This window comes from Varanus komodoensis, unplaced genomic scaffold, assembly GCF_004798865.1.
Source record: "Varanus komodoensis strain SLA01 unplaced genomic scaffold, ASM479886v1 scaffold135, whole genome shotgun sequence".
Lineage (NCBI taxonomy): Eukaryota > Metazoa > Chordata > Lepidosauria > Squamata > Varanidae > Varanus > Varanus komodoensis.
Genome location: NW_025335391.1, coordinates 230,694 through 244,463, shown reverse-complemented (window position 1 = coordinate 244,463; position 13,770 = coordinate 230,694). Strand labels below are relative to the sequence as shown.

General features: G+C 52.8%; 1 protein-coding gene across 1 annotated transcript; it reads left to right on the top strand.

The window, feature by feature from the left end:
• Position 1: 1 nt before the first annotated feature.
• On the top strand, positions 2-13,683 carry SLC27A3 (solute carrier family 27 member 3; the record flags this gene model as incomplete). Its single annotated transcript, XM_044422789.1, has 10 exons — positions 2-452; positions 4,488-4,697; positions 5,260-5,418; positions 6,389-6,513; positions 7,912-8,106; positions 8,565-8,655; positions 9,083-9,281; positions 11,935-12,032; positions 12,185-12,315; positions 12,538-13,683. Coding segments are annotated over 10 exons (1,836 nt in total), but the record flags the coding sequence as incomplete, so codon positions are not given.
• Positions 13,684-13,770: the final 87 nt, after the last annotated feature.

The window sequence follows — 13,770 nt, the reverse complement described above, 5'->3', positions numbered from 1 at the left end:
GTTGGCCACGCGGCTGCTGCTGCGGTTGCGGCGCCTGCTGGGCCCCCACGCGCGGGCCGACCTGGCCTTCGTGCTGCGCGCGCGGCGCTGCGCCGGGCGGCTGCTGCGCGGCGACGGCCGCGGCGTGGCGCAGCGCTTCGGCCCCCTGGCCCGCGCCCGCGCCGAGCGCGTCTTCGTGCGCTACGAGGGGCGCAGCTTCACCTACGGCCGCGCCGAGCGCGAGAGCAACCGCGTGGCCAACGCGCTGCTGCGGCTGCCGCCCGGCGCGCCCCCGCCGCGGCCCGGCCAGGCGGTGGCGCTCCTGGTGGGCAACGAGCCCGCCTTCATCTGGGCTTGGATCGGGCTCGCCAAGCTCGGCGCCGTGCCCGCGCTCCTGGGCACCGCGCTCCGCCGCGGGGCGCTGCTCCACTGCCTGCGCTCCTGCGCGGCCAGGGCGATCCTGGTGGCCGACGGTGAGTTCCCGGCCCGGGCGGGGCAGCGGGCCGGTGGGAGAACGGGGCGCGCGGGGCTGGCCTCCGGAGCATCCTCGGAGTGGCGTTGCCACCTTGGTCAGTGGCTTTCCTGGCGCAGCGTCTGTGGTCCGAGGCGTCCACCTCCGCCAGACTGGAAGCCTCCACGGACCTTTCCTGGAAGCGAGCTTGTTAGTTTTTGGGTTGTTTGAATGGCTTCTTCCTAGCTCTGTCAAGAAAAAGCACTTGCGGTGACGGTCTTTTGCTCACTTTGGAGGCAGTATCCTTGCCTCCGTACTGCAAGGATGCAAGCCCAGAACAGAAACCGAGTCTTTCGAAGGGGCCTCCTGTCCCAACTTCTCTCCCCTACCAATGCAGGAAATCCTGTTACAGCAGCCTTGACAGGTGGCCATCTCCTAGCTGCCCCCTTTGCCAGAGGTAGAAATTACCTCAGAAAGGTAATGGCACCAGAAATTACTGGGTGCTAGTCTCACCTGTAGGAGAGTTATGTACCCATGTGGCAGAATTTGATTGGAAGGAGCTAGGTCCAGAGTAGCATCCCGTGCAGAGCAGAGATGGGTAGCTTGCTTAGAGAGTGGGCATTTATCCTTCTTTTCTGGGAGAGCTAGTATATTTGAATCAGGCAGTGATGTGGCAGGTTGCCTTGCCTTTCCTCTGTGAAAGACTGACTGGAAGGAAGGGTGCCCAGAACAGTATTTCATGCAGGGATGTGACAGACAGACTTGCCTGGAGATGAATAATTCTGTGGTGTCTCTGCCTTGGGAGCAACAAAAATGCATCAGGATGACTTGCCCCGGCAGAGGGTGATGTCAAGCGGGCAAATCCAGAGCAGGTACTCATGCAGAGATGCAGCTGGAAGCCTGGGACTGTGGATGATTCTTCAATGAGAGCGGTAAGGCATTCTAATCATACATGAATGGAATAACCTGCTGCTGGGATGACATGCCCAGAGCAGCAACTTACATTGGGATACTGCAGGCTGCCCTTTGAGGAAGCAGGTGGATTCTGCTGTGTCTCTGGACTCAATTACCCAGTGGCATCGCTTGCCGAATTGTCTGTTCCAGGGCCCCAGGTATATTAATTCTGTCATAGCACAAACTGTGCGGATTTGTAAAGACCAAGGAAATTTATTAATTCCTGCTGGGTGTTGTTAGATGCCAGGAAGCGATGCATTTGTGTGTTGTGTAGACGTGGCCATCGGCCTCATCTTTGGGTCGGGGTTTGAAGTCACAGGAGCCTTTGTCGCTGAGTTCAGAGGGTCCCTTCCTTGCTCTTTCTCTTGCAGCCCAGGAGGGTTCTGTGGTACACGAAATATGCAAATCGAAGAACATGTTACAGGGAGAAGTCGTTGTGTTGGATGGGGGTTGCAATCTTAATCCGGCTTGCTTATTTGCGGGGAGCACCACTGAAGTAACTCGATAGCGTCTGCACAGACGCCACACAATTAGATTTTAACAAGTGGGGACTGCAACAAAATGTTGCAGGGTATCCTCGTTTTCCTAACCGGAGTGCTTCCCTTTCGGCATTCCAGCTAGCCATTCCCATGAAAGAGAGCACTGACGCTTCCTGTTTGTTTTCCCACTTTTCTTTGCCAAACAATGCTCTGAGGACATTCACATGCTGGGGGTGTTCTTTTGTGGTGTGGAGTTCGGGGCCTTGCATAGCAAATTCTTTTGCTTTTTCTTCGATAATTCTGCAATCGGGGCACATTGTGCCCGTCTGCAAGGGAAAAATTCCCGCGTGCGCTGCCTCTTGATTCTTCTGACGGTGTTGGGATGTGGTTAGGCAGAGTGGGCTTTTTGGCCTTTTCGGGCTCTGCTGTTCTGTCTCTTGGGCAGCAGATTCCTTGACCGATGTGTTTGCTGATGCCTCTTCGCACGATGCATAACCCTGGAGTCCATAACCTATTGTCCTTTCTCCCTCTCCTCTTTCTTTGGTATCGTCATTCTCAAAAGTGTCAGAATGGCCTTCGGGGCGATTTTTTAAAAAATATATTAAAACATTTTTATGCCACCCCATTCGTCGAAGCCTCGGGGCGGCTTACAACGATCCAGAATGTTCCCACAAAACTCCATCTGCTGGCCCTTGATGCCTCAGCCTTCCCCACTACCTCCTTGTCAGGATTCGATCCCACGCCTCCTTCGGGCACCTTTGCCAGGGTGATAGGCACAACCCTTGCCCCTGTAGCTAGACTGTGGGAAAGGATCTTCCCTCTGTGCGGGGTGGAGCTGCACAAAAGCTGAAACCTTCCATTGTTGGCCTTGAGGCCAAAGGGGTGAGGCCGTGGGAAGGGAACCGGAGAACCAGACTGGGACCCCGCTGGAGCAACTCTGGCCCGTGGGCGTGCAGCTCAGTCCCTTGGTCCAGACAGACGAGATCGTTTGCTCCTGATCCATCCAGATTCCTTTTACAGTCTGGGCTGGAATTTCCACGCCGGGAGAGGAATGGGTCCATTCACAATCACCACTTCTGCAGGGTGCAATCCAGCCACGTCAGTTCGCCACTCGCCATGTGTTCCCATGTTGCTCCTGAACCTCCACCGCTTTTGGGACCCAAACGAACCACCCAAAGTGTGACTTGGCTCTGAAAGGGACACCTTGAGGACAAAGACAACCCCCCCCCCCCCCCGCTGACCTCAAAACTTGTCCCTACAAACTTTACTTCTGCAGCCTCATGGACTCTCGATAGTTTCCCAACCTGCCTGCTCCTACTTAACATGACAGCTTTTCCTCTCTAATTAATACCCACAACCTGAAGCCAGGCCCCTGAATCCCAACTAGCCGGACAGTGCCGTGGTAATTAACGCATCTCGGGTGTCTGATGCGCTGGCTGAATTGGTAGGCGACTTGACAACGGAGATCAAACTGGGTCACAACCGTCGGGCCAGCCGCTGAGATACCCGCCAGCAGATCTTTCCCATGCGTGACTAATGGCCCCTACTTGCCGCTATGCATGACCAGTAGAAACGCTTAGAGCAGAAGCTGGCCTTGGTGATGTCCGTGTGAGTTGTCCTTTCTCACGGCTAGCTCATGGAGGAACGCAGCATCACTCGTGAACATAAAACCCTTCGGGTGCAAGCGTTTGCGTGTTGCGTCAGAAAAGGTGTCTTGTAACTCCGTGCCTCTGGCTGAAGGGATGCTGGACTGCTTTTTCCTGTTGGAACATGTGGAGAGATGCATTCTTATGCACCTGAAAAACATCATCCATTCAGCATTATTACAGAGGAAAATGGGTAAGAGTATAGAAGGACAAGCCCTGCTGGGAAATGAATCAACATGGCTTTTCAAAAGGTAAAGCCCATCTCACTGATCTTTTAGAGTGCTTTGAGAAGGTCAATAAAGTTATGGACAGGACCAGTCAGTAGACATGGTTTACAGTAGACATGGAGCCGGCTGGTGCCGGAGGTCAGACTAGATGGCCCGGGAGGTCCCTTCTGACTCGCTCTGTTTCTATGTTTCTGTATGGACCTCCGAAAGGCTTTTGACAAAGTCCTTCACCAAAGATTCCTCACGTCATCACAGAAGAAGAAGGAAAGAAAATAGCTTTTTGCTGCTTGGATATTACTTTTTTCTTCTGCAGTTCGGCTTGGAATAGTGTTCTGCTCCCTGTCTTCCTGGAACATCTGGTTGGCCCCAATGAGAAGCGGAATGCTGAACTGCTTGCTTAAATTTCCAGCCCACCCCCTATCTTAGAGTCCCAGAGCAAGGTGCCTGCATGTTCGTGATGAGGTTTGCAGAATTATGTGGTAGTGAGGAGGAGACATTTTGGCAGCTTTCCCGTTTGGGGTTTTTTTTTTTTGGGTGGGAGGGCTTTGGAAGCCACCTGCTGGCACACCTCAAGTGGGTTCAGAGGACACCGCAACTCACACACCACGGAGATACTTGGGCAGGGAGAATAACACCGAGCAGCAAAAACTTAAACTGCACACCAGCAGCGAAAAGGTCCAGAGATCTAAAAGTGCTCAAACCTGCTCTCGGCTAACCCCTTTCTCTGTGTGTTTCTCTCTCTGCTCTGCAGACCTTTTTGAAGCTGTCGAGCCCATCCTCCCCAGCCTGGAAGAACTAGGCATTGCAGTGTGGATGATGGGTGCGGGGCCCTACCCACCTGGCGTCATCAGCCTTCAGGCTCTGTTGGAGGAAGCCTCTGAGGAGCCAGTTCCCTCTCACCTTTCCACCCCTCGCACATTGTCCGATACCTGCCTCTACATCTTCACCTCTGGCACCACAGGTAGGGTCCTAGCAAGACCTGGCCAACTGACGGTGCAGGATTTTGCTGTGTTTTGCTACGCACGTGTGTGTGTGTGTGTGTGTGTGTGTGTGAGTGTGAGTGTGCAGAGGGAGTATCAAGGGTTTGACTCCTCCTCTCACCCTTTGTAAGCAGTGGAAACCCATGCTGCAAAACCCGGCTAGCTTTCTAACTGCGAGGAGATAGGGGTCTCCCCACTGCCAGGAAAAAACATCCTGTCAAGCCAACCTCAGTTATACATGCTCACCTCCTTCCTGACCGCGTAATATTTCAGTGCAATATTTAAAACAGTATTTTTAAAAGCAACTAATTCAGGCATCTCTCCGACAAAGCACAGCTGGGAAATTTTCGGTTGGTTTTTTTTTTTTTTTAAACATCCAGTTCTGAAGGTGTGCATTGTCAATGCTGCAAAAAAAGGGGGGGGGAATAATGGTGATTGATTGATTGAATTTTTATTCTTTATTTTTATTGATTGAATTGTGATTGATGATTGAATTGTGTCTCTCCCCACCACCACTTGCCCCGTATCTGCTTCTGATTCCAGGACTCCCCAAAGCAGCTCGCATAAGCCACTTGAAAGCCATTCTGTGCTTGGGATTTTACAACCTGGTGGGGGCACGCAGCTCCGACGTGATCTACTTGGCTCTCCCCCTGTACCACATGTCCGGGTGTCTCTTGGGGATCCTTGGCACTTTCGGCATCGGTAGGTTCAGGGGCTTGGTGGGCTGGGGGCAAGAGACTCTGGAGCTTCTTGGAGGCCGTCTGTGCCTTGGTGTGTGTGTGCATCCAGAGCCAGGAAAGGTGGGCATGAAATTAAGAAAGATGCTGCCAGGCTTTCTTTTGCAGCCTTTCATTTATTCTCTGTGGTGCCAGGCTTTCTTTTGCAGCCTTTCATTTATTCTCCGTGGTGCTTGCATGGGGTCCAAATCTACGTTTCTGTGCCAGAACAAATTCTGGGACCCTAGAATTGGTTATGCAAACTGGTACAGCCGTGTGCCTTCTGCCTAGCTCTGTTCTTCTCGCCACCATTTTAGATCTTTAGGACAGGGGAGTGGAACCCCTTCTAGCCAGAGGGATGAATTTCATTCAGAGAAGTGTTTGCAGGGGCGGGGGGGGGGGGACACATTCCAGTGGTGGGTGGGTCCAAAAGCATTTTGGTATGTTAGCTTAGGGCTCTTCTGCTGCTAGTAAATAGCCCCCTTTGGAGACACATCTCAGTCTTTCAGAAGCGAGAGAGTATAAAGGCTGGAAAACAACCAGACATTGGCAGGGGAAAAGGTGGGCCTGGATAAGGGGGAGACTGACATTCATGGAATCACAACGGCCAAATTATGGCCCCTACTGGCCACATCCGGCTTATAGACCTGAAGTTCAATACCTCTCTATGAGTTGAGGACGCTGAGTCTTCAAAGTGTTGTTGGACCAGCTAGCAAGCTGGAAACTCGTAAAAGAGTAAACGACAGCAACCAAAACACCTCCTCCAGGTGCTGTGTTTGGTTTGGGGAACTAAATGGCATGCGGTTGTGGCTGCCTGGGGAGCACACCTGCTTGCTGTTCTTGCACTGCACGTGTATTGGACGCCACCCCAGAGGGCTGAAGGAAGTGGTGGATGTGGTTTGGCTGCACCGGGCTCTGGAGACAGGCCAGTGTCAAGAATTCCCCTCTCTTGGCAGGTGCCACTTGCGTGCTGAAGAAGAAATTCTCCGCCAGCCAGTTCTGGCCGGACTGCCGGCGCCATGGGGTGACCATCTTCCAGTACATCGGGGAATTGTGTCGGTACCTTGTCAACCAGTCCCCGGTTGGTACCAGGAAAGGGGAGGGCCGCTGGGGGTCCCCTCTAGGAAGAGGACGGAGTAGCTTGGGAGCGGATCGCTCTGATGCCGCTGGGCATCTCAGGGTGTAAGCTCCGTTGTTTTCCCAAAGGGAAGCTGTCATCAGCACCGGCTGGGCGAAAACAGGCAGGCACCGATCCGGGATGCGCTGGGGCCCCGCTGCCGATTTCCCCCTGCTTCGGCTCCCGTCGGGGCTGGGGTCCAGCTGGGCCGTGGCCAGTTCTTCCCGGCACATCTCTTGCAGCCCCAGTCACAGAAGCAGAACCTGCCGGGCTTGAGCCGGGCTGTTCTGCCGGGGTCCCCTGTGGGAAACTGTGCAGGCAGGGCTCCTCCTGCTGGCATTCCCCGTTTTCCACCTTTGCCATCTGACAGCTTCGTCCTCCAAGAATTTGTCAAGCCTACTTTCAAAGCCGTCCAAGGTGGGGGCTGCCGTGGCCTTTTCTGAAGGGTGGGGGGACCTTGCTGCCTCGCAGCTCGCTCCTGCTCCTGGGCCCTGCGCAGGGCGGTTACAGCCGTGTTCCTGGCTGAGCTTCTTCCCCACCACTTTCCCCCTGTCCTTGGAGCCCAGCAAGTCCAGCTGCGCATCCTCTCTGGTGCCCTCGCTGGACACGCGGGAGCTTTGGATGCCACCCCCAGGGAAGCGCTTGGCTTGCTGACCGTCAGGTCTCTGTCGCCATCTTAATATCTCATGGCTGCCCTGAGGAGCAGGCGGGTGAGGCGGGATTGCCTCCGCGGCATGTGGGGGTTAATCTAGAACCTGAGATAAACCTAGAACAAATTGGGTTGCATGTGTTTAAAAGCAATTCGGGTTAGTGTGTTTCTCTGTTGCTGTACAGCTGCGAGTGTTTCACAAAACCCCCAAAATGCACATTGAAGTGTCTTGTCAGACCTTTGCGATGTTAAGGCCGGATTAACTGCAGAGTCAACAGCAACATCTGCATAGGAATGCCTCGGCAAGTCTAGATAGTCTATAAGTACATGTAAATAAATAAAATAAATGTCTAAAGCCAAAACAACCCAAAATGTTTAGGCTAGTGGTGAGTGTTGGAGTGGCGACCCAGGAGATGCCGGTTCTAATCCACATTCAGCCAAGAAGCTCACTGGGTGAATTCAGGCCAGTCTCTGACTCTTGGCCTGGCCTACCTCGCAGGGTTGATGTACAGATAAAATGAAGAGCAGGGAGAGGACATCTGTGCTGCCTTGGGATCCCTGTAAGAAAGGTGGGATATAAATAAACATCAAATAAATGAAAGACAACAGCATGTTTGCCAAGAAAACCGCAGGATCGGACCTGTTTTCAGCCTCTGGCAGGCCCGTCTCTTGGCTCGGCTCTCAGCCCTGTCCTCCGACTTTTCCTCTTCCAGAGCCCAGAGGACCGGGAACACAGCTTGCTCATGGCCGTGGGCAGCGGGCTGCGGCCAGACGTCTGGCGCGAGTTCCTGCGCCGCTTTGGGGACGTGCGAATCGTGGAGACCTACGGCATGACGGAAGGCAACATCAGCTTCTTCAACTACACCGGCACTGTGGGCGCCGTGGGGCGCGCCTCTTGGCTGTACAAGGTGAGGGCCCCGGAACCGCAGGGTAAGTTTGGAGGATGACCGGGGCGGCCTGGCCTTCCATGCTGCATCCGAATTCAGGAGCTGGCCACGAGGGATCTGGCCTTCGGGGAGGCAGCGGGCAGAAGGAAAGGTGCAAAACTCTGCCCTGAAGCGTGTGGAAGAACAGGCTGCAACTCAGTAGAATCAATCTTTAACCCTGACACTCGGGCTTCATTTCCCCAAAACGCCATTTAATGGTGTGTTATTTTATCACACTCCGCCGCCAGAAAAAGGTGCCCAGAACAGCTGCGGAATAAGCTGTTAAAGGAGGCAGGCTTTTGGTGTTAAAGACACGGCACACAAGAAAATAGGGCGGGCAAGGATGAGGAAACAGCTAAGAGAGTCTTTCAGCAAACTTGGTGGGACGCCCTTCCCTTCCCGTGCAGCTCAACTGAATGCTTATTTGGTGTTTTCCGCAGCTCTTCAGTCCTTTCGAGCTGATTCGGTACGATCCACTCCAAGGGGCTCCGCTGAGGGACGGGTCTGGCCGGTGCCAGCGCGTGGGGCCAGGTGAGCAAGACAGGTGCCTTGGGCGGTGATTGGGTGTTCTTTGAGGTCTGGTAAATCTGCCACGGTAGAATCCAGTTTGCTGAGGCGTGTTCCGCAAGCAATCGTAGCGACTTCAGTAGATGGCCCATGTAACCTGAGGGTGAAAATTTGTACTGAGGTTCTGCTCTGTTAGATTTGTCCTTCAACACGCTCATGTACATCTTCAAGAGGGTTCGTATTTTACCTCTGACCAAGGCTGCCTCCATCGGTATTTTTCTTGGCAAGGTTTCAGTGATGCTGTATAAATTATCTTTATGGTGTGGCACTTGTAGTCTAGTTTTTATTTTGCTTTGGACATTCTGAATCTCTGTCCCTCCTGTCCTGTCCCATCCCCACCCTCCACCTGGCTCGGGTTTTGCAAATCTGTGAGTCCTTGTCTTTTCCACAGGGGAGCCAGGGCTTCTCATCGCGCCGGTGACACCAAAGATGCCTTTCTTAGGATACGCTGGAGGACCTGAGCTGTCAGAGTCCAAACTCCTGCGTGGCGTCTTCACTGAAGGGGACACCTATTTCAACACGGGCGATTTGATGATGCAGGACAGCCAAGGTTTCGTCAGTTTCTGGGATCGCATTGGCGACACCTTCCGGTACGTTTCCATCTCCACTATGTACGGTTGGAGCCCCCTGATGCTCGAAGTCGGGCCGTGCAACTTGTTTTGGTTCATTAGCAAAGAACATAGGTCTCTGCCCACAGTGAGCTTACAGTCTTAAAACTGGCAGATGACCCAGAAAGAAGCAGCTATGGGAAAGATGTGCAGGGCCCTTTCTGGGCCCTTCAGGCTGGTTGAGGGAGGAGCTAGAGCATGGCCTTCAGGATGATGGAGTTTGGGGTTTTGGATTGACCTGGGAAAGGCCCCAGAAGCCTTGTAACATGACTCGCCCCCATCTGGTTGGAATGCTAGATGTTCTTTCTTTCTGCCGCCAGCTTGCTCCCGGTGCCCTCTTTGCCTCAGTTTCCCCCCCTCTGCTTTGGTAGTCTTGATTCCATCCTTTCTTCTTTCTTTCCCACCCTGGTCTGCTTTGCTGCCTTCTGGTTTCTATTCCAAACTGGCAATTGTCCAGCCCTCGGTTTCCACCCCAAACTTCCAGTCCGTGAACTTAAAATGTCTCTGGAAAACAGTTGCAGCTCCCTTGGAATCAAAGTGCTGCCCTCGTGTGGCCAGACTTCGAAAAAACAGCTTTTATTCACAAAAATATAAATATGTCCACAAGGGGGCACACTTCACCAAAGAAAGGCTTCTCCGAGACTGGTTTTTTTTTTTTTTTACGGGATATGCAAGAATTTCATTGATTGAACATTTGCAGTCCCACATGATAACAGGGTGGGTGTGGGTGGGTGGGTGTGTGTGTGTGTGTGTGTGTGTATATATTTTAAAGTGGTTGCACATTCCTGAGGTTCCAGTTGGGTTTGGAAAAAAAAAAAGCGTTTTTTTGAAGAATGTGCCCCAAAATATTGCAGGAATTTGTTTAGTGCTAATGTTGTCCATCTTATTTATAAATGCTCTGGAATTAGGAGTGAACAGTGAAGTGCCCGAGTTTGCTGATGACAGCACACTGTTTAGAGTGATTAAAAGAGTTTAATTGTGGTGTCATTTTGGTTGGAGTTTAGATGGAAAATTAATTTTAAAAAATTAAAATTCAAAAGGGGAGCGTCAAAGGGATCTCTCCAAGCTGGGAGAACGGCCATCAAAATGGAAAGTGCAATTCAGTGTAAGCAACTGGAAGGCAGCGCACATGGAAGCAAAACCGGAGCTTCTAATTTTTATTTATTTATTTATTAAAACAGTTTTATGCCGCCCCATTCGCCGAAGCCTCGGGGTGGCTTATAACAATAAATAATTATAATCATAAATTAAAAATGTAAACATTAGAATAAAATACAACCATACAATATAAAATAAGCCGCCCCTAATATAAGTTGATGGAATTTGAGGTACTGGTAAGTGACCAAGAAAGAGATCTTGGGCTTATGGTAGACAGGTTAATGGAAGTGTCAAACTCAACTGCTGTGAAAAAGACAAAGTCTGTGTTAGGCATAATTAAAAAAGAAATTTAAATAAACCTACTAAGCTAATAATTCCAAATTTACAGTATGGCTGCACTTGGGATAATTTGTACAGTCGCTGCACCTAAAATGGATGTTACAGAGGTGGAAAAAGGGCAGGAAAGGTTACAATATCCAGGACTGCTTAGCTTAGAAAAAGACGAATAAGGGGAAGCATCGTAAAGGTGTGTGCATTGGGCAGATTTGTGGAGAAGGCTCTCCATCCAGGATGCGAGGCGTGTGCCTATGTGCACCAGTTGCTGGGGAACATGGAACACAGGGTGCTGCGGCACTCCCTCCCTGCTTGTGGGAACCTGTGGGCAACTGGCTGGCCACCATGTGAACAGGAACCGCGGCTCGACCGACCGTCGTCCGATCCAGCCAGGCTCTTCTGACGCTCTCTCTCTTCTCTGCGGTGGCGCCCCGATAGTGGAACACGCTCCCCAGAGAGGTCTGCCTGGCGCCAACGCTTCTTTCCTTTCAGTGTCAGATGAAACCTTTTTTTTTTAATAAGTTTTATTCTAAATAAACCTAATACAAAGAAAAACAAAAAACAACATCAGTCATCGGAAACCTCAGACCTACTGGGTCAGTCCCCCACATTTTTTTCTTTTTATGCTAAACTTATGAACATATTTAAATCTATGTGAAGCCCCGTTTCTCTAGCCAGTAATAAAGAGTCCCAAGTTTGATAGAAGTCAGTATCTTCTTTCTCTTTCAGTGACAAAGTCAATCTGTCCATTTCTGCACAGTCCAGAATCTTTTTTAAAATCAGTTCGTCAGTGGGTGATTCTTCACTCTTCCTGTGTTGGGCAAATGCAATCCTTGCCGTAGTAATTACATGTAAAGCCAAGTACATTTCTTGTTTACTAATAGCATCAGGTATAATGCCTCATAAAGGCGAAACCCTTTTATTCTCCCACTATTTTAATTGTTCCCCCGTTTTATTTAGTGGTTTTATATTTTCACATCAGATGCCGAGCAACTGCTGCTCTTATTTCTGTTTTTATTTTTTTGTGTTAGTCTGTCGTCAACCGTCCCAAGACGTCTGTGATGGGACGGTTAAATGAATAAGTTCCCATGCTTTGTGAGTGCTGGGGGGGAACCCGCGCGCCTTCAGAAAACGCGCACCAAACCGCACCGAAAGAGGAACCTGTGGCCGCCCCACTTACCACATTTCCAACCTCTCCCACCAGGTGGAAGGGCGAGAACGTCGCCACGATGGAAGTGAGCGAGGTCCTGGGCAGCCTGGAGGGGCTCCAGGATGTCACCGTCTACGGCGTCACGGTGCCAGGTACGCCGCGGTGCGATGGGGGGACGAAGGCTGGCTGGCGGGGAGATGAGCGAGGACCCGCGCGTCTCGGCCTGAGCTCCAGTGATCCCCTGAGAGCTCAAGCCCATCCAGGGGGGCTTCATCTTCTCTTTGCCCTCCCCACCCTCTCCTAGGGCACGAGGGCCGGGCGGGCATGGCCACCATGGTGCTGCAGCCGGGATGGGAGTTCGACGGAGCGCAGGTCTACACGCACGTGGCAGAGCTCCTGCCGCCATATTCCCGGCCACGCTTCCTGCGCATTCAGGTACCGTGTTTCCTCCCAGGAAAACGGAGTGGGGGGGGGGGCCCTCCGAGGTCCCCTGCTGAGAGAGTCTTCTTCACACTGGTCAGCCCAGAAGAGCCGCAGGGCTGCCTTCTTCCTGCATCCCCACACCACCCCGCTGCGGCCCTTGGCCTGTATCACAGAGCGTTGCCCACTCGGTGTGGCAGCGGCCTCCCGTAATGCCTCCTATCACTTCCCCACCAGGACCGCCTGGAGCTGACGGAGACCTTCAAACAGAAGAAGGTGCGCCTGGCAGCTGAAGGTTTCGACCCCACACAGATAACGGACCCTCTCTTCTTCTTGGATGCTGCCGCCGAGACCTACGTGCCTCTGACCCACCACATCTGGGAAGGGATAGCCGCCGGCGACATCCGGCTATAGCGCCCGCGTGCCTTTGTCACTAGCGCCTGGCTCCCAGCAGGCCCTGCTCTGGGTTGCCGTGAGTGGTGCTTGCTGGGAGAGCCCGGTGTCTGTGTGTCCGCCTCGAAGGCTGGCGCGATCCGCTTTTCCCAGCACGCTTTCCGTCCCCTCCCTCCGAAGGCGGGCTCTGGCTAGATGTTGTGTCTGGTCTTTCCCGTGGGGCCCACTTTCCTGGGGCCATGCCCTCCTCCGCAGCAGTGTGGGTCAGACTTTGTGGTCTGTGCAGATCGACAAATGCTCTGAGCGTCGCTCAATGGATTCTGTGTAGGAACTGCTGAAATTTGGCTGAGTGCAGGACCCAGCTGTGGGCCACATCTGGCCTTCCTCGGCTTCCCCGGCCAGGTCCCTTCCTCCCAGCCAGGATTAGGTGGCTTCCCATCCACTCCCCCCATTCTGAAAGCTTGAACTGCCTTCCCTGTGGGCAAAAATAGGCTGGTACTTTTAATCCCAGTCCTTAATCCCTTTACTGGTCCTTGCCCGGCCTCCAAGAGCGTCTCTGAAAGGAAATTGGGTTCTGCGGCCCTGGGACTCGCTGAAGGAATGAACACCCTCTTGGTGTTCTGACCATTGGCCATGCTGGCCGGGGCTGATGGGGCTTGAGGTCCAAAACGGCAGCGAGAGCAGCATAGCAGTTAAAATGGTGAGCGGTGAGCAAGGGAGCTTTCCCTCCTGCCTCCCAGCCGCCCACCCGTTATCTGCAGCATCGTTGCCCAAGGCCGGGGCTGATGGAGACCGTAGTCCTGGCACATCTGACGCACGCCAGGCTGGGCAAGGCTGGTGCTCAGAAGAGAGTTGCGACACTGTCCTACCTTGTAAGACTGGTTTTGGAAGCAGGAACGGAAGGGAAGGAGGTGCTGACCGGAACCGGGAGATGTGGGTGTGTCTCTTTTTGTACTCTTTGGTATCCAATAAAGTCCCCTTTTTTAGCCACCTGACTGTGGTCCTCATTGTGCCCAAAGCGGCAGCAAGGTTTTGGCTTACCTCCCCCTGCTCTGCCGCGAAGCAGCCAAGCCGTCC